Source organism: Lissotriton vulgaris, unplaced genomic scaffold (assembly GCF_964263255.1).
Source record: "Lissotriton vulgaris unplaced genomic scaffold, aLisVul1.2 SCAFFOLD_241, whole genome shotgun sequence".
Lineage (NCBI taxonomy): Eukaryota > Metazoa > Chordata > Amphibia > Caudata > Salamandridae > Lissotriton > Lissotriton vulgaris.
In genome coordinates, this window is record NW_028252742.1 from 2019837 (window position 1) to 2041333 (window position 21497).

General features: G+C 43.7%; 1 protein-coding gene across 4 annotated transcripts in view; it reads left to right on the forward strand.

The window, feature by feature from the left end:
* LOC147662040 (uncharacterized) overlaps positions 1 to 21497 on the forward strand; it is a 253861-nt gene that overhangs the window by 198440 nt on the left and 33924 nt on the right. For 2 of the 4 annotated variants that reach the window (XM_086951162.1, XM_086951161.1), the window contains exon 6: positions 16315 to 16428. The exons of the other annotated variants lie outside the window; for them this stretch is intronic. In XM_086951162.1, coding sequence (XP_086807288.1) covers positions 16315 to 16428 — 114 coding nt within the window. The remainder of the gene's footprint in view (positions 1 to 16314; positions 16429 to 21497) is intronic. 4 annotated transcript variants of the gene reach the window in all.

Sequence of the window (21497 nt, forward strand, 5' to 3'; positions counted from 1 at the left end):
CTCTGTAACCTGCTCTGATAGTGTATTGAATATGAATGGAAGAGCATAGCCCCACTTGACAATTTGCAGGACCCACCTGCGGATGCAATGCCCTACCTCCGGAAGTGGCTGCCCCTTGTCAATGTCTACTGGGCCCACGCCTCGACCCTGAAAGGGCTGGAATGTCTGTTATGTGGGTGGAGGGGCCTGATCCAGTCGCTACATCAAGTCACTGGCATATCACTGTAAAGAGTAAAACTGTTGAGGGGATTGCCTGACTGGTGCTGAAAGACCTTAAAATTTGCCAGGGCTGAGTCTGCCTTTTCCCCAAACAGGCAGGTTCCTTAGAAGGGCATTAAGCATGTGGATCTCATCCATCCATGCATGTCAGCGAAACTTCACCAGTGGCCACTGACATCCTGTAGGTCTATGTACCAATTATCTTCATCATAAGGGGAGGGACAAACTCTTCCCCATCCCCTCCTTTGTTGTCTGTGGTCGGAGTCTGAGCTAACAGTTGGTGTTTATTTTGTGCACAACCATGCGGTTCGTGGATAGTATCTGAGTCTGAGGGGCTTAGTATTGGCTGTGCCACTTCAAGATCTAGGTGCAGCCTCTGTAAAGGCTTACATGAATTTGGCTTGGAGTCCGAGACCACAGTGAGTTGCTACTCCTCTGGCGGCGGAGGTGCCAGCATCACCTCCACGGACCAGCGCAGAGTGCGCCACTAAACCCGAAGTCGGCACCAAAGCCAATGCAGAATCCAAAGGTGGTTCAAAAGGCACAGTTGACGCCTATGTTGTAACCCCCTGACGATAACCGGACTGGAATCCCCTGTGGATACTAGGACCTGAAGGCACGCTAGAGAGAGCTTGCCACAGGTCAAGGATGTACAGCACTGCCTCTCGAAGGGCTTCGACTTGCTGCAATGATGCTGTCTGACCCGGATCATGGGGGCCAAAGACTGAGGGCCTGATTTAGATATCGGCAGACAAGTTACTCCGTCTCAGCGGTGACAGATAAAACGTCCACGAAATATAAATCCCAGTATACCTTATCAGATTTATACTTCAGCGTACATGATATCCATCTCCATTGTGAGGGAGTAGCCCGTCCGGCAAGATCCAAATCGGGCCCGAAGTCGCCTCCTCAGTGGAAAGAAAACAGAACCAGGAGGCACAGGGACAACCTTGTGCCTTCTCTGGAGAGTGGTGAGAGATGTCTGCATGGTGCTTGTACTTCTTATGTTTTTTCTTTTACTTTCCCAAAGACTATGACCTTGAAGATGGTCTGCCACTGTAACAACTTCGGGTGCGGGTCCGTACTCTTAACTTTGAGCTGGGTCTGCATAGAGTTGTATAGCGCATGATGAGAAAGAGTCCCTATTTGAACTTAAGTGAGGACTCAGGATAACTAGATAATGCATCAGTTAAGAAATTGTTTGAACCAGAAATAAGTGACGGTAAAATAAACTGTGCCAACACAATGGCCATCTAAATTGTGAACCATTCCTGCATTAAAGATTTTAAAGCTGCAAATTATGCTGATCAATTTTAATTTTATAAGGTTCTCTAGTGTCTACAAAATATGTCTCTATTCTGTACAAGTCATCTTCATTGCTTAAAGCTCTCTTGCAACAAACAAATAATTATGTTCACTCTCTGACATAACATGAGGAATAAGACAGAATGTTCTTGTCCTTTATCGTGCTATTATAGCAAGAGTGAACGTCTAGTTGTTTCTGAGGTGTTTGTCTCCACAATGAACATTTGAAAGGTACCTAGAAAAGTTTGATTGGACCTCCCTTTAAGTGCATTAAGCACATTTTCAGCTTAATCATCCAAGCAAAAATCTCAATTCGTATTTTCTTTTTTTTTCATAACACAGGTTATGTCATAACATCTCTCTGCAAAAGTTTTAAAAATTGCAAATTCAAGAAAGCTTTGAATCTGTTAGTTGGTGACGACCATTTCAAAATAGCTGAAACCTTTGCTGGAATTTGGAAAAAACCAGAAGCATTAAATCTAAATCCAAAGTACTCCTTCTCATTTGTTCATGAATTCACATTTCTTAGGTTTGTAAAAGAAGGGATGCTGCTGGGGTCATGGTAATGCTGAACTCAAATGTTCTTGATGTTCTGCGAGGGTCTTGGAAAGCACCAAAGTATCAAGTAAATAGAGTTATTAAAACTGCTCAAAACATCAGAAAGAGTTGACTACATATAGCATTAACAAATGGCTGTGACGCTGTACATTCCAAATGTGATTACACATTTTTCAAAGTGCCCAAACGAACTGTTTTACACTCATCAATCTCCTTTAAAAAAAAAAAAAAATAGGCACCTCGTAAATCAAGTTTAGTAAATATGTGTGCTCCTTGCACTGACTACTGAGTTTCTTTTATGACAGATCGAGAATATTGCTCTTTAATCGTAACTTGATTTGAACCTCTTCAGTCGATACATGGTCGAAGGTCTTGATCTTTATTTGGTACAAAATGCAAATCTTCCTTAGCGGGTGAGAAACATAGTTTAAACAGTGATGCACTATGCCACATATAGAAGCGATGTGTTTACCAGAATGGGACAGCAATTATACAATGGAGATGGAATGAATGTTAAGCAAGCGGCCCAGAAGCAGTTTGGGGTGCTGCACTGCAGGGGCTGCATGGCCTCTGAAATGTTCTTGCTCAGTAGGAATCATCTGAGTCTACAGATCCGTGGGCCGAAAAAGTACAGAACAAGAAGGAAGCCTTCTTTGGTCTCTTCATTTTAGCATTTCTGTTCACTTCCCTCTCTGCTTTCAGTTGTTCCACCCTCACTAGTAAAACAGCCATTCTTGTTGCAGAGCCACCTGACGTCTAAATAGCTGGTCACGATGGTGAATGGCATGTCTGTAACCAACTTTACTTGAATGTAAAAACCATTAAAGTCATTGGTACTTACCTTAGGTAATCTGCCTCTAACCTTTTGCAGCCCTGTACGAAGTTGGCTCTTTTTATTGTATACCAAAAAGGTGTATACCACGCAAAGAGTCCAGTTATTCCCTTACTGGCTCTAGCAATCCCCAAGCTGCTTTTTAACCCAGGGCTAATGCTGCATACAATCAATTGACAACAACTTACAAGACCTATCTTCTGGATCAAATGTGTGTATAGTGCAGGGTCCAAGGTAGCACCAAGAGGCCACACAAGGCGGCACTGGGGTTGCTGTGGGTAGAGGTGCAATTCAGCGCCCGGTGCCCAATTTTATCTTATGGTTGCAAAACATGTACTGCATTGGGGCACTTCACAGAGATGTACAGGGCCAATATCCTGTTCTTAAGGTGAGTTTGGGGCAGGGCCAATCTCCTGGTCTTAAGGTGAGTTTTTGGCACGTTCCCAGGGAGTGCCAAATGATCACCTCTGGTGGCACTGAGGCAGCCGGTTGCTGAGGTGCTTTTCAGCCTTGGCGCCCAATGTTATCTTATGGGGATCGGTCCGGTTGAAAAGAGGCTGCAGGCTTGTATTGGGAAACCAGTCGGGCCTAACTCGTAAGTGGGCTTAGCTCTCAAGACTGCAGGGGGACATGGGGACACCTTTGGTCCTCTTCTGCACGGAGCAGGGGCGACAGGTGCAGAGGGGTCTTTAGGTGTTCGGATTTTCATCACCTGGAACAGTCACGGTAGAGGTGGGCTGCAGGCAGCTTCAGCAAGTCCACAATGGGCAAGTCCAAAGTGGGCTTTGTCTCTGGAGGTCTGGCGGACCACGCTAGCACCATTGGCCCACTTCCACTCGGGCTTGTAGTGAAGGGTGCAGTGGTGCTTGCTTGTGTCAGGTTTTCACAGTCTTGAAGTCCGCTCAGGTCTCTTTTAGTGTCTGCAAAATGCAGGGAAGCAGCTCCGCGGCTCCACTGAATTTCTTGATTCTTTATTGAAGGCCGGCAGTCCTCCCAGGCTTTGGAGGCACAGCAGCTGCAGGAAGAGACATCCTTGGTCCCGTTTTGATGTGAACAATAGACAGGCTGACAGGGCTTGTGCCAAGTCAGTCGCTGTTCTTCAGTCTTCTGCTTTTGTGACTCTTCAGTGTCTTTCTTCTTCGTAGATCACCAGGATATGATTCTTTGGTGCCAGGGGCTCCTCTAAATACTGAATTTAGTGACATTAGGGGGGGGTCTGCTTTTTCTCCTATGAGAGAAACCAGATTCACATACTGTAGTAATCTACCTTCTATCTCTTAGTAGCCTAAATGGACTTGATCCAGTGATGACACTTAGTGTGGTACGATGAGCTCACAACATACTTTGAACTGCCTCCTTGATGTCAATTTTCGACAATACTGCCCACTGAATACATTCCACTAAAATGCGGTTTGTCCTCTCAATAAAACCATTAGCCTGTGGGTGATATAAGGCCACTCGTTAGTAATACCTGATTGACACAAAAAATCTTACATTTCTCTCGACGTAAATTGTACTCCGTTGTCTGAAACTATTTCTTTGGGAAATCCTTCTCTTGCAAATAAACTTTGAAAAAATTTAATAACTTCCATAGAGTTTGGATCAGACATAAAATGAACCTCCCACCATTTACTGAAATATTCAGCAACAACTAGGGCAAATTTGTATTTGCTTGGCAAGATATTAAATGGACCTACAAAATCCACTGCCAATTTCAACCAGGGACCATCAGGTAACATGACATCTTGGGTAGGAGGTGAAACTATCTTTACCACTTTATCACTAAAGTTACAAGTCAAACAATGTTCAACCACAGAAATAATTTGACGATCCATAGAAGGCCACCAATAAAAACGACGAATTCTCTTTTTAGTATTAGTTTGTCCAAGATGTCCCTCATGTCCAAAATTAATAATACGATTTCTCAATGACTCAGGTGGGACAAACTTATCACCTCTCATGATCATTCCACCCTCCTCTAAAGTGAGTTCATCAGCAATTTTCGCAAAAGGATGAAAATGATTTACAAGGTGTTTTTCTTTAGGCCAACCTGAAACAATATAGTTTTTAACCTCTTTGAGAATTGAGTCAGCATCCATGGCTGAAAACCATTCATGTTCAGTAAAACACCCCACTGAACAAGCGTCAACAGCAGCAATAAGACCATCTTCTTCAATGTTTTCTTTCAAATCATGAGCAGAAAGAGGAATTGGAAATCTAGATAAAAAATCAGTGCGTGTATTTTTACTACCTGGTATATGTGCCACATGAACTGTATTGTAATAACTTAGAGCTAAGCCTGGCGATCCGTGGAGTTTGATCTTTCACCTCTTTTCCTTGAAGAATGGGAACCAAAGGTTTGTGATCTGTGAGCAGATTAAAACTTCTCCCCCACAAAAAACATTTATACCTCTTAATTGCCCAGCAACATGCAAGTAAACTCACGTTCTATTACAGAGTAATTTTTCTCACTTGGGCGTAAAGCCTGTGATGTAAAACCCACAGTAAATTCTTTTCCTTGCTTAAACTGAGAAATCATAACCCCCAAACCATACAAACTAGCATCAACTGACAAAGTACATTTTAAACTGGGATCAAACGGTGTAAGCCTTTTGCAAGACCCCAATTCCTTTTTAGGTCGCGCTGGTGTTAGCAGTGCGAAGCACTGTGTCCAGCCGACATCTATTGTTACTGACTTCCTGGGAATGTGAGACAGGGGATGTGCACGCGCAGGAGATTCCCCCATGTTAGCGCGCACGTTCACTCACACGCCGTGCACATCTCCTGTCCCAATTTGCCAGGAGGTGTATAACTCATACACATAGAGACACACACACGCGCACACACACACACAAACGCACCCTGTGTACAATACTGTTAGATTGTGACGATGCAATGAAATGTTTTTGTAATTGTAAATTGTATTTATGTTACACTTACTTCCCTGACGTCACAATAGGGAATTGGTGCACAACAGGAGCCTTGGATGTTCATCCCTCATCAGTGTTGGAAGGGCCTTGGTCAGGTGGACCACACCAATGTATGTTCACCTCCTGAGTATCAGAATGCACATCCCTCAGGAAGGTTGCCAGAATCAACAGCCCTTAACATAGCTGTCTTCAAATGTTTTCACCCCTAGACCCTATTATCCCCTCTCCAAGTGGCGTATTATTTTATTGGAACTATTTAGTCAATATTGAATTTTGCCAGGAATTTAAAACATTGTAGTGGGGCTTGAAGACTTTTTCCACAAGAAAGTAACTCATACTATGTAGTGCTTTAAAATGTATCACAATAAATATATTCTGGGTGAAGAATGTACGGGGTGCTCCATGAAGGAAAAGTTAAAAAATTATGTTCCGTGTTTTTTTAACTTTCATTAAATCCAGTAAGCAAAATAAAAAATATACTGTAAGACAGTATGTCAAGATGACTAAGGGGTGTTAGAGTGATATATCATTGGAGGCATTTTAATTAAAAACTGTGTTCATCCTTTTTTATTTTCTCACAATAACATTTGTAATATTTCAATGTAATAATGTTCCACCGCTGCCTTTAAAGGACCACTCGGACCATTTTATTTTTAAAATGCTTACGCTCCATAGAGACGCGTTAGAAGAGCTTGAGGAAGCATCAGTTCTCATTCTAGCCTCAGCCTTGTAACCAATGGGTGTCTTTATGTATCCCCCATGGGGCTCACCCACAGGGGTCATACACACAAGGTCACCTTACAGCTGTGCCCCAGCCTAAGTGTGAGAATGGACAGTCACCGGCAGGAGCATCAGAACAGATTCTACAACATTTGCAAAAGAATGGTTGTTTTTCATGATGAAGGCTAGACTGCCCATCCTTTGGGCGGGGTATCAGAATGGCTGAGTCCCAGATCCACATTTTTGCTTGGAATTCGTGCACACCTCCCAGAAGGCCTTATGCTAATTTCTTGTGCACCTGGGACATTCTGTACTACATCAAGAGAACTACAGCCTCTGGGCTCGGCACAGCTTGGTTGCAGAGGGGTGTATTCGGGCAAATTGCTCCCAAGGAACTGAGTCATTCTCCACCCACCTACCACCAGGTTCTGCAGAGCGCTGTGTTCACGGCAGGAGCTCGTCAACAGGTGCCTACTGCTCCCAGGAAGCACATCCTCAACATTTCACAGGCCAAAGAGGGTTCCCAGGCACCTGGTCCCACCCAGAGGCCTGCACAGTACCCATTGAGAGGCCACTGAGTTACTTTCATAATCTATGTGAGTGTTGTGTCTCAGTTCATCTTATGGGATACTACAACTTGTTGTTCAAGGTGCAGGAGTCCTTCATACTGATTATTAGGTTAATAGTCTACTGAAAATTTGCCCCCACCTTTGACAAATTCTTGAATCTTCTCTTTGTATACTTCTGCTTCTAGAATGTAAATTGGAAGCACTTGGAATTCTGGTCTCCAAGCGCTGCACTTAGCACCCTAGACTGAAGGGGTCAGCAGTAATGGCTGCTGTAGCACAAGGGGAAGGTGCTGGCGCTGGTGGGGACAGTCCTCCTGAAGCTCATAAAAGACAGTCATCCGAGGGCTGCTGGTCAAGAGAGTGCAAACTGGAAAGGAGGCAACTGGTTTATCCATGTGTACAACATGTAGCGTGCCCTGTTGAGCGTCCGTTTGCAAAATATCACTGGGAGCCAGTGAGGTAGCAGAGCACGCTAGGTGTTCACTCAGCAAATCAGTGTGCAAGTTGCATGGTAACAGATCTGAATTTTGATAGATCCACTTATCATTCTTCTACAGTAGTTACAATGACCGTCGTAGAAGTGAGTAATAGTGGCATCTATTTATCTGTAGAGGTGCCAGACCATATAATACACAAAACTTGTTGTTTTGGGTTTTTGTTGTTACGCATGGAGCACAGGAGAGATGTATCTCAAGAAGCGTATTGTGCTGGAAGCAGGTACCATTCTTATTAAGATCAGTGCACAAGAGTATCTTGGAGTATGTATTTCACGGGCGCTTAAAATCTTAGTTATTTAGTAAGAGACAGTTTAGTCTCACTAATTTGCAGGCAGCATAAACATGGTGAAATATAGGAGGCGATGAATTGTGGGAGCTGACTGATTGAGAGGTCTCATCATATCTCCCATTCAAAAATATCTTATAGCGTTTGATTGTTTTAGCAGCTGAATAAGACCTGTTGCTGCATTTACAGCTATTAGTAAGATGATATTTGGGTGTTTTAAACTTTGACAGTATCTTGTTTACAAGTTGTGTTGGATTCAGACATTTCTAGGGAGTATGTGCTATCTTAATGCACATTATCCATTTCTCTTCAGCTCGCTCGGTCATTATGACCTTGTAATGCTGTTGGCTTTCCATAGCAGTGTAAAATGAACACACACATAGACCAGCATGTGTTGCAAGAGCTGTTGCCTCCTGGTCTTCACACCCCACACTCCGTCTCCTGCACAATGAATTGATGCATATAGAGCACACGCAGTAACTTAGGGCCTGATTTAAAATATGGCGGTCTTTACTCTGTCGGGCAGGTGGCGGAGTACATTGCATCCGCCACCCGATGGACAGAGGTTGGTCACATTCAAAGATCACCGCCGACCCAGTCGTGATCACTGTGACTTGGGAAGAATCACTGTCACAGAGATTCCTCTGAAGGCACTACGAGTTTGGTAATGCCCGCCATCTGATAAGCAGCTGTTCACCAAACTTTTTTGTTTTTGAGAAACAAACTCCCAAAGCGGCAGTTTTTTCCTGGAAAAAACAAAATGAATGACCTCTGCACCCTTGTGCTTTTCCCCAAAGGTGTGAGGGTCAGGGTCGAGCTATTTATAGCTCTGAACTATTGTAGAGGAAACAACACTCTTGAACAAGCGGATTCCTCCCAATGCATGTTGTCTACTGAAGCGTGACGCTTCGCCAGGCGCGCGCTTGTTCTCACTCACACCCCATATGCTCGCCCCTGCTCCCCCGCCCATCAGCCTCGCAGCACCAGACTTAACGTGCAGTTCAGGAATCCCTTCCGCTCCACCCCCCCCACTTCACAGACCACCATTTGTCGCACGCATCAGACCTGCCACAGCAAGAGCTTCAGACTTCAAAGGAATGCTCTCCCCCGCCCCCTTCTGCGCAATGCCATCACACCATAACATTGATTATTAGAATTTCATAGGACACATCTGGTTACCGCATCATTTCAGGGATAGCCACACAGCTGCCAGCTTCCCTGCTACCTTGTGATTTAAATATTCATGTATAGATAAAGGGAGTGCAGCCTTTGTACATCCTGACATTTCACCACACCTATATAAATAAAAGATCTGCGGCACCACTGAGCGAAAGAAACACCAATAAACTCGCTTCACAACAAATACGTTCTCGGTTAGAGTTGGAGAAAGAAATCCCTCATTTCATTCCTTTCAGAGATAAGACTTACCTTTGAAGTTTCAAACACATCACAGGAGCCGCACCACTGCCTGCAGCCAACCCCGATGAGCACGGTTCGCCCCAGCGCTCCATAGTACTTAATAGCAACTACCCTGCAAGCCTGCTCCAGGCCGCAGTAGGTTTATCAAGGTTATGTGCATTGGCGGAATGCACTGATGGCAAGGGCGTATTTTACTATTTTTACGTCTTAATTCCCATAAACGGACATTTTTATTGCGGGGGCGTCTCTTTACAAAGCCAATCACTTTGGTTCTGTTAGGGCAGCTGAGCAGCGCCTTACCCCACAACGTCCCATTGCGAGCCTGCTGCTTTCGCGAAGTGGCAAATAGCTCATCTCTGCAAACAAATACCATAACTAGCCTCAAAATTTTATTGCCTGCTATCACACATGTCGGGCATGTTCTCCTTACCCGTTGCCTCATGCACAACCTGGAACACTTATTTGTTTGACTCCTCCCCCACTTCTTCAAACATATGTAAATGTTTGTACTTTGGCTTTAAATGTTTACACATCCTGGCATAATGCCCCCTCTTCTTACATTTTCTGCATACAATATAACACTCAACGCCACAGCATCCCTCAACGCCATAGCATCCCTCACAACTCAACGCCACAGCACCACTCAATGCCACAGCATCCCTCAACGCCACAGCATCCCTCAACGCCACAGCATTACTCAATGCCACAGCACCACTCAATGCCACAGCACCACTCAATGCCACAGCACCACACAATGCCACAGCACCACTCAACACCCCAGCACAACTCAACGCCACAGCACCACTCAACGCCACAGCATCACTCAATGCCACAGCATCACTCAGCGCCACAGCATCACTCAGCGCCACTGAATGCCACAGCACCCCTCAATGCCTCAACACCACAGCACCCCTCAATGCCACAGCACCACTCAATGCCACAGCACCACTCAATGCCACAGCACCACTCAATGCCACAGCATCACTCAATGCCACAGCACCACTCAACTCCACAGCACCTTCAACATCACAGCACCACTCAACACCGCAGCACCACTCAACACCGCAGCACCACTCAACGCCACAGCACAACTCCACGCCACAGCATCACTCAACGCCACAGCATCACTCAACGCCAAAGCATCACTCAGCGCCACAGAATCACTCAGCACCACTCAATGCCACAGCACCACTCAATGCCACAGCACCACTCAATGCCACAACACCACTCAATACCACAGCACCACTCAGCGCACAGCATCCCTGAATGCCAAAGCATCACTCAACGCCACAACATCACTCAAAACCACAGCATCACTCAGCACCACTCAATGCCACAGCACCACTCAACACCACAGCACCACTCAACGCCACAGCACCACTCAACGCCACAGCACCGCCACAGCACCACTCAACGCCACAGCACCACTGCACCACTCAACGCCACAGCACCACTCAACGCCACAGCACCACTCAACGCCACAGCACCACTCAACGCCACAGCATCACTCAATGCCACAGCATCACTCAATGCCACAGCATCACTCAACACAACAGCACCACTGAATGCCACAGCATCACTCAGCAACACTGAATGCCACAGCATCACTCAGCACCACTGAAGGCCACAGCATCAGTCCGCACCACTGAAGGCCACAGCATCAGTCAGCACCACTGAAGGCCACAGCATAAGTCAGCACCACTGAAGGCCACAGCATCAGTCAGCACCACTGAAGGCCACAGCATCACTCAGCACCACTGAAGGCCACAGCATCACTCAGCACCACTGAACGCAACAGCATCACTCTGTGCAACCATTCAACAACAACTTGTTCTAATATGTTCTCTCAATGTTTCAAGCTTTATTACTAATGTCACAAAAAGATGTTAATATTTCACTGCTGTTCTTGGATTTTCATCACAATAAAATACAATGAACATAATCTTCCCAAACGTTATTTACAAAAGTTTAAGCTATTGCCATTATGAATTACAATCACTTTTATGTAAGAATTAATTATTTTAAAAAATAAAAGCCATTGTTATTAGTAATATTAATACATCTAAGTCATGTAAATACAACACATATTGCATTACAAATGCTATAGGTGTCAAGTTTGCGAAAGTTAAAACTTTTGGCATTGTAAATGATAAAGCTATTAATTTCGCTATTTTAAAAACCAACACATAAATAAAATATTTGTTATTTACAATACCATTAGATCAAACTTTCCTAATGCGAGACATATTACATTGCAAATGCTTGTTTAAACTAGTGAATTCGTTTTGACAGAGATCATCCCATTTGAAAGTAGCTCTTTTGTTGAGTAGATCTCTCGTGTACAATTTTCATTGAAAAATGTGAAATAAACTTAGAGTAAAATTCACACATACGTAAGAATGAAGATACCATTTCTTTTGAGGCAGGACTAGGCGCCTCAACAATTGCTTCAATGAGACCTTCCCTAGGTACAATTCCTTCACCTGATATCTGATGTCCTAGATATTCAATGGATTTCACACCAAAAATACATTTAAGTTTATTTGCCACAATGCCATTTGTTTCTAACCTTTTCAAAACACAACACAAGTTCCGATCATGTAACTCTTTTGTGTCTCCTGCTACAAGAATATCAGTGAAGGTAGATTACTACACATACCCAAGGCGTTAGGCGCTTTGAAGCTCCCCTGCCTTGGAGTGGTAATCTGCAGGTCATCCTGTGGGCAGGGGCGCAAAGTACCCTTGGCCCCACCCGGCTTGGTTTATGGTCTCCGGTGAGCAAAGGCCCTCACTTTTGGGGGTCGGACACTCGTCTCTGGTGGTGGCCTTGCAGTCAGTACCCGGGGCTGGTAGGTTTTCAGATGGATCCTCTAATGTGCCCTCTGTGTGCATGTATTACTAAATTTGACACTGGCATCAGTATGGGGTTATTAATAAGAGATACCAAACGCCCCCTTTTAAGTGAAGCAACATGTAGCTGGGGAATTCGTTTTAACCAGTGTCCAGCACATGTCTTAAACTGGCTTCCCTGTTCACTTGTACTGGTAGTGATGGAACTGGCCAGCACACAGGCATATCTACTCAAGCAGCTAGGCCCTCACATGTAATATAAGGCACCCTGCCTTAGAACTGTGAGGCCTGCAGTAGGGGGTGACTTGCAAATATTACATGCAGTATTAGGGGACTTGGCACAAAGAGATGTGTGTCATGTTGTGTTTTCATTTTTGGGCCTACACCAAAACATGCAGCCTGCAATGACCCCCTCTAGTACCTGAGGCCCTAGCCCCAAGTACCAGGGGTACCATTTACGAGGGACTTACATAGGTTACTAAAGATATTGCCAATTGGGGGAAACAATTACTTTTTTTGGGGGGGGGGAGATCTGGCACTGGGTACCTGGTTAGTAGGAACCTAGTGCACTTCCAGTCGAAATCATATTAAATGCCAGGCAAGAAAGTAGGGCTGACCATGTCAAAAAGGGCCCTTTCCTACAAGCCTATAAAATATGAAGCTGTGACAAAGTGAAATGCTGGAACCTTATTCTTCCTCCTCAAAATCAGTTGGGAATAATGCATCTTTTTAACAATATATATATATGTGCTTAAAATTGAAGTGCAGTGACTGAATCAGATCTCTATTTTTCTCTGGAGAGATACCGGTTGCGCCCTGAACAGATTGGACAGATCCTGACCTTGCAAATCGAAAACCTGCTAGAGTGCTCTTGCGTTCACTAAGTGACTGAGCTGGTAGATCTCTGCAGACAAGCCCACTGAAATGCCAGAGAGTATTTATTTTATTCCCCAGTTCACCATATCCTTTCGGGCAGATTTCTGGGAACCCAACCCATTTTCACATCCGTTCTACATTTGGAGTTCCTCAGTACACATTGTTGGACCATAACACTTATTATTTACGATTTAATGGAGGCAGGCCAGTCGCACCTTTCCTGAAGTGGAGACTATAGCCTGCTATATTGGAGGACCATGTGTTCCGACAGACTCCTGGGGACACAATTCAAAATGACTTCAATGAAAACCAAGGAATGACTGAGGACCCCAGCATAGAGCGGAATGCTTTAAAGGAGGTGGCAAGAGGGCACTGCATTACTAGGGTAAAAGGCAACCGGTGTTGTGTTAACAATGCCTTTTTTGAGCCTTGCTAGAGCTTGATGTTTCATTTAATTCCCTAGAGTTCAAGACCCTGACATCGATGAACAAACACCAGGAGTTTCACGACCTTCGTGAACTATATATGACTGATCAAGCAACTTTGATGCCACGATTATAAGAGGAACATGGCCAAATTACGTGCAGCGGTGGACAGAACTGAGTACCTGCTTGGGTGGCTTATTAACTGGCAGTATCCTCATCACAAGACTTAGGCTTTTGCTGAATGTGGTAGATACTAACATAGCCCTTGGCAATTAATACCAGGACTTGTGTGAGGCTACTGTAGATGCAAAGACCCTAGGGCTAACAGGCTGCTGCTGAGGAGTAGCAGCTAGGTGATACCATCATGCAAAGAGAGATTAGGGAAGCACACTTTTTTGGTGAGTGGAAAGATGCCAGGTATGAACAGCTTGCCTGCTGAATTTTATCGAACCTATGCTGACCTGTTAGTCCCACAGTTAGTAAGCCTTTATGGTGTGGCTTGGGAGCATGATCATCTTTTTCCCATTACGAGGGACGCTTTGGTGTGGTTCCTACACCTAAACAAAGCATGGCCCCAGTGGACAGACCCCCATATAGGCCGCTTTTGAAGATTAATTTTTATAAGATCCTAAGCAAAATCTTTGCCTTACACAATTGCATTCCCACATGACTCCATTGGTCCTTCATGAACAGTGTGATTTCATTCCATCAAGTAACATATCGTTTCCCTAAGGTGATGTAAGAAACCCCAGAGCTCTGCAATCACAGGCCATAGTTATGGCAGCTGACTTGGAAAAAGGCCTTCAACACCTTTGCCAAGTGTTTCCTAATAAAGTCACTCAGATGATTTGGCATAGGGGAAACTTGGATCCATTGTATTTAATTGCTGTATCACAGTTCCACTGACGGAGTTAAGTAAGTCAGACTGATATTACCCTCCTATTCCACTAGGAGGAGCCATACAGGGAGGTAACCCATTCTTTTCCATCTTGGGATAGAGCAACTGGCGGAGTTCTTGAGATCAGAATCAGTTTATTTTTTAAGCCTGCACTGTGTCCACTTGCAGTGAGCATGCCTTATTTTCATAGGGGGCTTAATTCACAAAAGTAACATACACATTTGAGTAAATTTATGTTTTATTTTATATTCACAAACTGCACTTTTGTAGTAAGACCAGCACTTTACATGGCCAACCACTTGTACTGCAACACTCTCCCAAAGAAAATAAGGGAGGCAATATTTTAAATCAAACTATTCAAAATAGTTTAAAATTAAAACAATATAAGCTGGTGTTAAACATATATAAATAGAACATATTTATTATGTAATTATACCATATTTAATGAACCATTTTTAATTTAAAAAAGAATGTAACAAATGTTATAGTAACATTTTTTTCAAATTCAAAATAGGTTAATAAAATGTGTTACTATAACAGTTATTACATTATTTTATAAATTCAAAATAACTCATCCTGTATTTTATATTGAAAAAATAAAATAGTACTATTTATATGTTATTAACATTAATTTATATTTATATTTAAACGATTTTAAATAATGTAATTTTGTGTAAATTGGTGTTTTTCCAATGTGGGTTTAATTTAAGTCCCTACTCCATTACCTTCTATTGGAAGTTGTTGCACTTCCAGTTTATCACTCCATGACATGAAGTAAACCACCTAGTTGCATAGTAAGACCAAGTGGGAATTGGACCTAGTCAGGGAACTGGCTTTTAAAGAAGGGATGACTCCTTGAATCATGCCAAGAAAGTCTCTAAGAGTATTAGATTCACATACACACAGTTTAATTATGTTCATTTGATCTCCATGACCCATAGGAGGCTGAAATGTGTCAGTTATGTTTTGCAACTGTGCTCCTGTACATGTAATCTATGTGATGCAGATTATTTCCTCATTGTCTGGCCTTGCTATGTACTCTGCCTGGCATTTCTGGTGGGAGAATACCGAAACAATGGGAATTCTATTGAGTAGGAATGGTTTTCACTCCCCCAATGCTTGTTACTAGGTTTACATTTTTGTCTTAGGGCTAGAATTCCTGGTAATAGATTACTGGATTTACCCATGAAGTTGACTAGATAATATTGCTGTGCATTGGAGATCTGGATCTGCTCCTCTTTTGCCAAGGTGGCACACTAACTTGATTAAGTAGGTGACTTCCAAAAGCTCAACCTTTAATGTTCAAGAAAAAAGAAAAGTCTGGACTAGACCAAAGATAGCTTTCTCTGGTACAACATTGTATGGAGTTTTGAGAACTCTGATGCCATCATGGATAGGAACTCTGAATAGGCTCTTGGAGTCTGTTACTGATGCTCCACATCCCTAACATTTCAACTGTAGCGCTCATTAATTAACCACCCCACTGAACGTCTACATTATTGTTTACCACATTTGGAACCTGTGCACACCACCATTATTTTGTTCTTTATGTTTCTGTTTTTTCTTATATAAATCTGTTGACAACACGCTCTTAATACCCAAGACTATGACAAAATATGCTATTACTACAGAGATAGGTCTGTAGATAGGTCTTACTACTGTACTACAGCAAGTACATTGTTGTGTTCAATATGTTTGATTCCAATAGGGCATGTAATTTATGCAAACTTAGTTGTATGATGTACTGTTGATAACTTTGAAAAATCAATAAACAGATTTGAAAAAATTCAAAACCAAGAGTGACTGAAAAGTTCTACATCTCTTTGTCATATTCTGTATGGAACTATGAGTTGTGAAAAGTATTTTGAATGTTTGTACCTGACATTGAGTTAATGTACTGAAACATTAATGTTTTTATCTCATTCCGCAGACTTTCCCTTTCTTAATACAGACTTGTGTTTGAGAAAAGAAGGCAGGTCAGATGTAAGGGCATTGAATTTCCCTGTTACAGCAGCAGTAGAGCGAAGCACTGTGCCCCCGCCAGGTACCGCATGGCTTCTCACTTTATAAATGATAGGACTGTGGACTTAAAGACTCCAGTGGTATTTCTCATGCTTTCTATAAGCACTGCTGCATGTTGATGAAGGGTAGCATTTTTTCTTTTTTTCCCTCCCACTTTTGTTTTGTTTCCTGTTCAAATTTTGCTGTTACAGAGTGAAAGATCGTTAATTAATCAGTGTTCTAATGATATCTAAAAATATGAGTATGTAAGTTTTTTATTGTCATTAATCATACAAAACATTTTATTTTGAAACATAATTCATTCATTATATTATCATACAATTAACAGTGATCATGTCCCAGATAGTACTGCAGTATTATCCGTCAGCCACATGACTGCCAATGCCTCTATGTCCCAACAAACTGGACCAAAGCCCGGTTGCCTGGTGCACCTCTTACGGTATGTTCCCATACCAACTCCCCTGACTCCAAAATAAGCAACTTCCAGGATGGAACCTCTTAGCTCTTTAAATAGGGCCTTAATTTCTACAAACCTACCTCCCAGAATAACAACAAATTCTGTCATCTCACAAACATATACATCATTTTGGCACCCTCCTCCCCTCAACAGGGTCCCTTCCTCAATTGTGGAATTTTCAAAGTGTGTTTCGTAAGCAGTGAATCAGCGTAAAGTGTTGAATTTTTAAATCTGCTATATTGAGAAATCTTTGAGCCCTGCTGAAACTCTTTACATTGAATAATGTTCAGACGCCTACCCCATTGGCAGGCTTTGTGCGCTTCCTGGGGCTGACTGATCTTTGGCGACAACACCACCCATTCAACCGTACCTACTCCTACTACTCGGGGCACACAAGACCTTCTCTCAAATCGACTACCTTTTCGCCCCAGTAGGGGAGATTCCAGTTGTTGAGGACACAGACTATCTAGCAAGAGGTACCTCCGATCACTCACCACTATAGTTAAAGATAGGGGGTTGGGAATAGAGGCCCAAATTAGATTGGAGATTGAGCCCCTGGGAGTTGCGTATCAAAACGGTAATTGGCTCAGTTGACCTTGTGACCAAATTATTCTCTCAAGAGAACAAAGGCTCCATTTCCTCAGAAGCCACCCTTTGGGAGGCATACAAGGCAGTCCTTAGGGGGAGGCTACAAGACGCAATTGCCCAAAAACTTAGAGAAAAAACGTTGTAAATATGGAATCTTGAAGATAAATTGCTAGAACTGGAACAAAATATATCCCGGGACAACAAGGCCGAGATGCTTAGACAGTTGGAAATTAAGCGGAGAGAACTCCGGGCCCTGGTGGAGGGAGAGGCCCGCACCCAAATTCTGACTACTCCCCACACACTGAATGAGTCAGGAAATAGGGCAGGGAAACTACTCGATGGGTTAAGCTAGAAAGGAAGTTCGGCTCATCCGATACTACCGGTGGATAGTATAGACAACTATCTTTCAGCCATAGATATGCCCATCCTGCAAACAGAAGACATGACGGCTTTGGAAGAGGAGATTACTTTGGAAGAAGTGCAGGCTGCTATCACCAAACAGAAGTCAGGGAAAACTCTGGTGCCGAACGGACTCCCGGGGAAATTCTTCAAACAAAACGCTAATATACTAGCTCCAAGTTTATTAAATATGTTTTTGGCAGCCAGAGATGAGGGAATGCTTCCCCCAGATCTCAGCCAGGGCACGGTTGTGGTCATCCCAAAACTGGGCTAACCCCCAGAAAAGTGTGGCTTCTATCGCCCAATTTCGCTCCTCAATGTGGAGACCAATATATTGGACACACAGCTATTGGTGATCATTACGTCCCTGTAGCACAAGGACCTGTCGGGTTTCATGCCTAAGCGCACCACACGCCTCAACTTCCGTAGGTTGGCAAACTGGCTGGACGCGACCAGGGAATGAGGTCCCCCCATTTGCTCTTATCCCTTGATGCCGAAAAGGCATTTGACACGGTGCACTGGCCTTTTCTACGGTGAGTAGTCGTTAGATTGGGTTTTGGACATAACTTTCGGACATGGATCGATCTCTTATATACAGACCTTAGAGCTAGAGTACGAGTCAACGGAGTCAAATCAGCTGAATTCCCCATCCAACGGGGGACTCGACAGGGTTGCCCTCTTTCCCCCTTACTCTTTGCGCTTGTCCTGGAACCGCTGGCCTGCCTGATTTGAATACACCCAGACCCTGGAGTCCAGCTGCTGGATTAGCGAATCTAGCTCTACGCAGACAATATCCTCTTGTACATAACCAACCCAGACAACACACTCCCTATTATTTTTCGGATAGTTGAAGACTACGGTGCGCAGGCAGGGTATAAGATTAATTGAGGGAAATTGACCATATACTCAATAGGGGGCCACATTGATATGCAGTCCATTCCCATACATCTCCCCATTGCTGAAGAAGGCTTTAAATATCTAGTACTTTATATTTCAGGAAATGTGACAACCTGTCTAACCCGCAATATTCAGCGTGTCCTGGCGGACTTCCGGGACGACGCGACCAGATGGAGGCGTCTTCCCCTGACATTACTTGGGAGGGCGACTATGTTTAATATGATTACACTACCTAAGTTCTTATACGTTTTTCAGAATTCGTATTGCAAAATACCGGAAGCTATCTTTAGAGCGATAAACACAGAGCTGCGAACCTTACTTTGGGACGTAGGCCACCCTAGAGTGGCATTGCAAACGCAGCAACGAAGCCAGTACAATGGGGGAATCTCACTGCCAGATGTCCAAGCATATTATAGAGCGGCACACCTCGTAATTATCAACGAGTGGGGACATGCTTCCCAAGACCATCCCACCTACACCCTAGAGAGTCTCCAATTTTCCAAAAACTCATATCTTCACTACATATATGGGGGCCACGGGGTCCGAAGTCTGTTGCCAGCGACACAGAGGGCGATTGAGGCTTCGAGGGAAGCCGAACAGGTAATGAAATGGGGACAAAGACTGACCAAGGCCATACCCCTATGGGAAGGCACACTGCTACCTGAACTTGCAAAGCTACAGGGTTTTAAAGGGTAGGATACCATTGGGATTACCACTTTAGGGGACATAATGAGGCAGGGTGCCCTGATGACGTTTCCTGATTTGCAGAGAAAGTATAGCCTGACAGACACGCAGCACTATAAATATATTCAACTCCGACATGCTAGGCAGGCGCACAGCCCTGACATCACTGATCTCCCGGAATTTGCCCCGCTGGAGGGGCGGCTGCTCCAGGAGGAGATACCAGAGAAAGCAGTCTCCTGGACGTATGAAACCCTAATAAACAATGCACCCAAGAACCAACTAGCGCTTCGGGATAAGTGGGGGGACCTCGTGGGGGCATTAGAAGACATCGATTGGGAGTCGGCACTAATGCACCCGAGGGAGGTGGCAAATAAGCTTCAGCTATGACTGGTCCAGTATAAAATTCTTCATAGGGTATATTATGACAGGGCAAAATTACATGCAATGGGCAGGGCGGAGACGCCTGAGTGTCTGCGCTGCATAACGGAGCGCGGTTCTTTCATCCACTTTCATCCACACTTTAAGGGACTGCCAGCAAATTTGTGGCTACTGGACACCGATCCTGCAAGAACTAAATAAAATACTCCATACACACATCCAGATAGACCCTAAATATATCCTGTTAGGCATACATAGGGATGTTGATATTACAAGGTACCAACTCCTTCTCTGTAACCTAGGCCTCGTAGCAAAACGTGACATATCTAAATATTAGGGGAGACCAGAAACTCCCACCCTGAAAGAGTGGTGCAATGGCTTGGATATGTTTTTGGGAACATCCATATAGACACAAAGTCAGCTGTGGGGCTTAGGAGTTATGTACTACGGGGTAGACAATGCCAAGAGGGGTAAAGAGGATAACCATACTACCGTCTGTTTTGTACCATTGCTTTTTGCACATCGTGCTGGTTGTAATCGATGGAATGAGTTTGAAGTGCACCTGCTGAGTTGTTTTGTTGTTTTATTTAAAAATAATAAAAATATATTTTAAAAAAAATCCTGAGGAAGTCTTAAAAGGAGTATAGCTACAATAAGTTGACTCGTTATAACAGCTCAAGAATCAAGTTTACTTTTTCCTGCAGATTGCATTCAGATAAGGAAAGACCCAGTGATCATGCTTCCATCTGGTTCCCCATTGTTCTCCTCATTGGAGCCCAGTGATACCATTTCAAGCACAGTCCTCAACGGAGTTACTTCTATGTTTTAATAAGGTTTATTGAGTATGGGAACACTGTAGATGGGCATTACCTTCAAAGGGTCTTGCACAAGTTAACATCAGTTCCCTTTAAAACAGCAACCTCCGTAGACATCTACTCATAACACTAGATCCACATCTTAACATATCACAATATTTCACTTTACACAAACAACCTGAAAACGCACCACTCATTAGGAGGCCGTCAGGAAGACACTAAGTATCCCAAAAAGGCATGAAACAGTTGATATAAAACAATGCAACCCTATAAACAACATCCCCCTAGAAAATGTAACAGTGCAGGACGTGTAGGCCAGGCTCCATCCACCACTTCACCTCAAGATTGTACCCTCACCAACATGGAATTATTTTATCTCATCCAGTATTATCTCTTTCTCCACTGCAAAGTCTACGGGAAAGACCAAGCAGCATCTCTCTGTGTAACTACTATTTGTATGCTCTAGTAGCATATCTTTAACTGTAGTGGCATCTTCATAGTAGACTTAATGACCCTAGGCATCAAGTCTCTCCTGATATCCAGCAGTGTTTCGTTTTGCGTGGACTATGTTGCTGGGCACACGTGAAAAAAGGTAGTTGTTGCATGCTCAGTAGGTTTGACTTCCAGCACCACTCTTAGGATTGCCTCCCTACTTTCTGGAGAAATCACCATCACCATACTTTGCAAATCAGATTAGCCAGCCCTTACTTTAGCCGCAAGCCTATATATCTTTCGCACACCTCAGTGTATAAATCCATTCAAGCCACCCATCAGATTACCCAGGATATTCTCAATTATTGGCTTCAATACAAGGAAGATCAAGTTCTCTTAATTGTGCTCTTGCAGTGCCTGATGTTATCTAGGACTTCACAA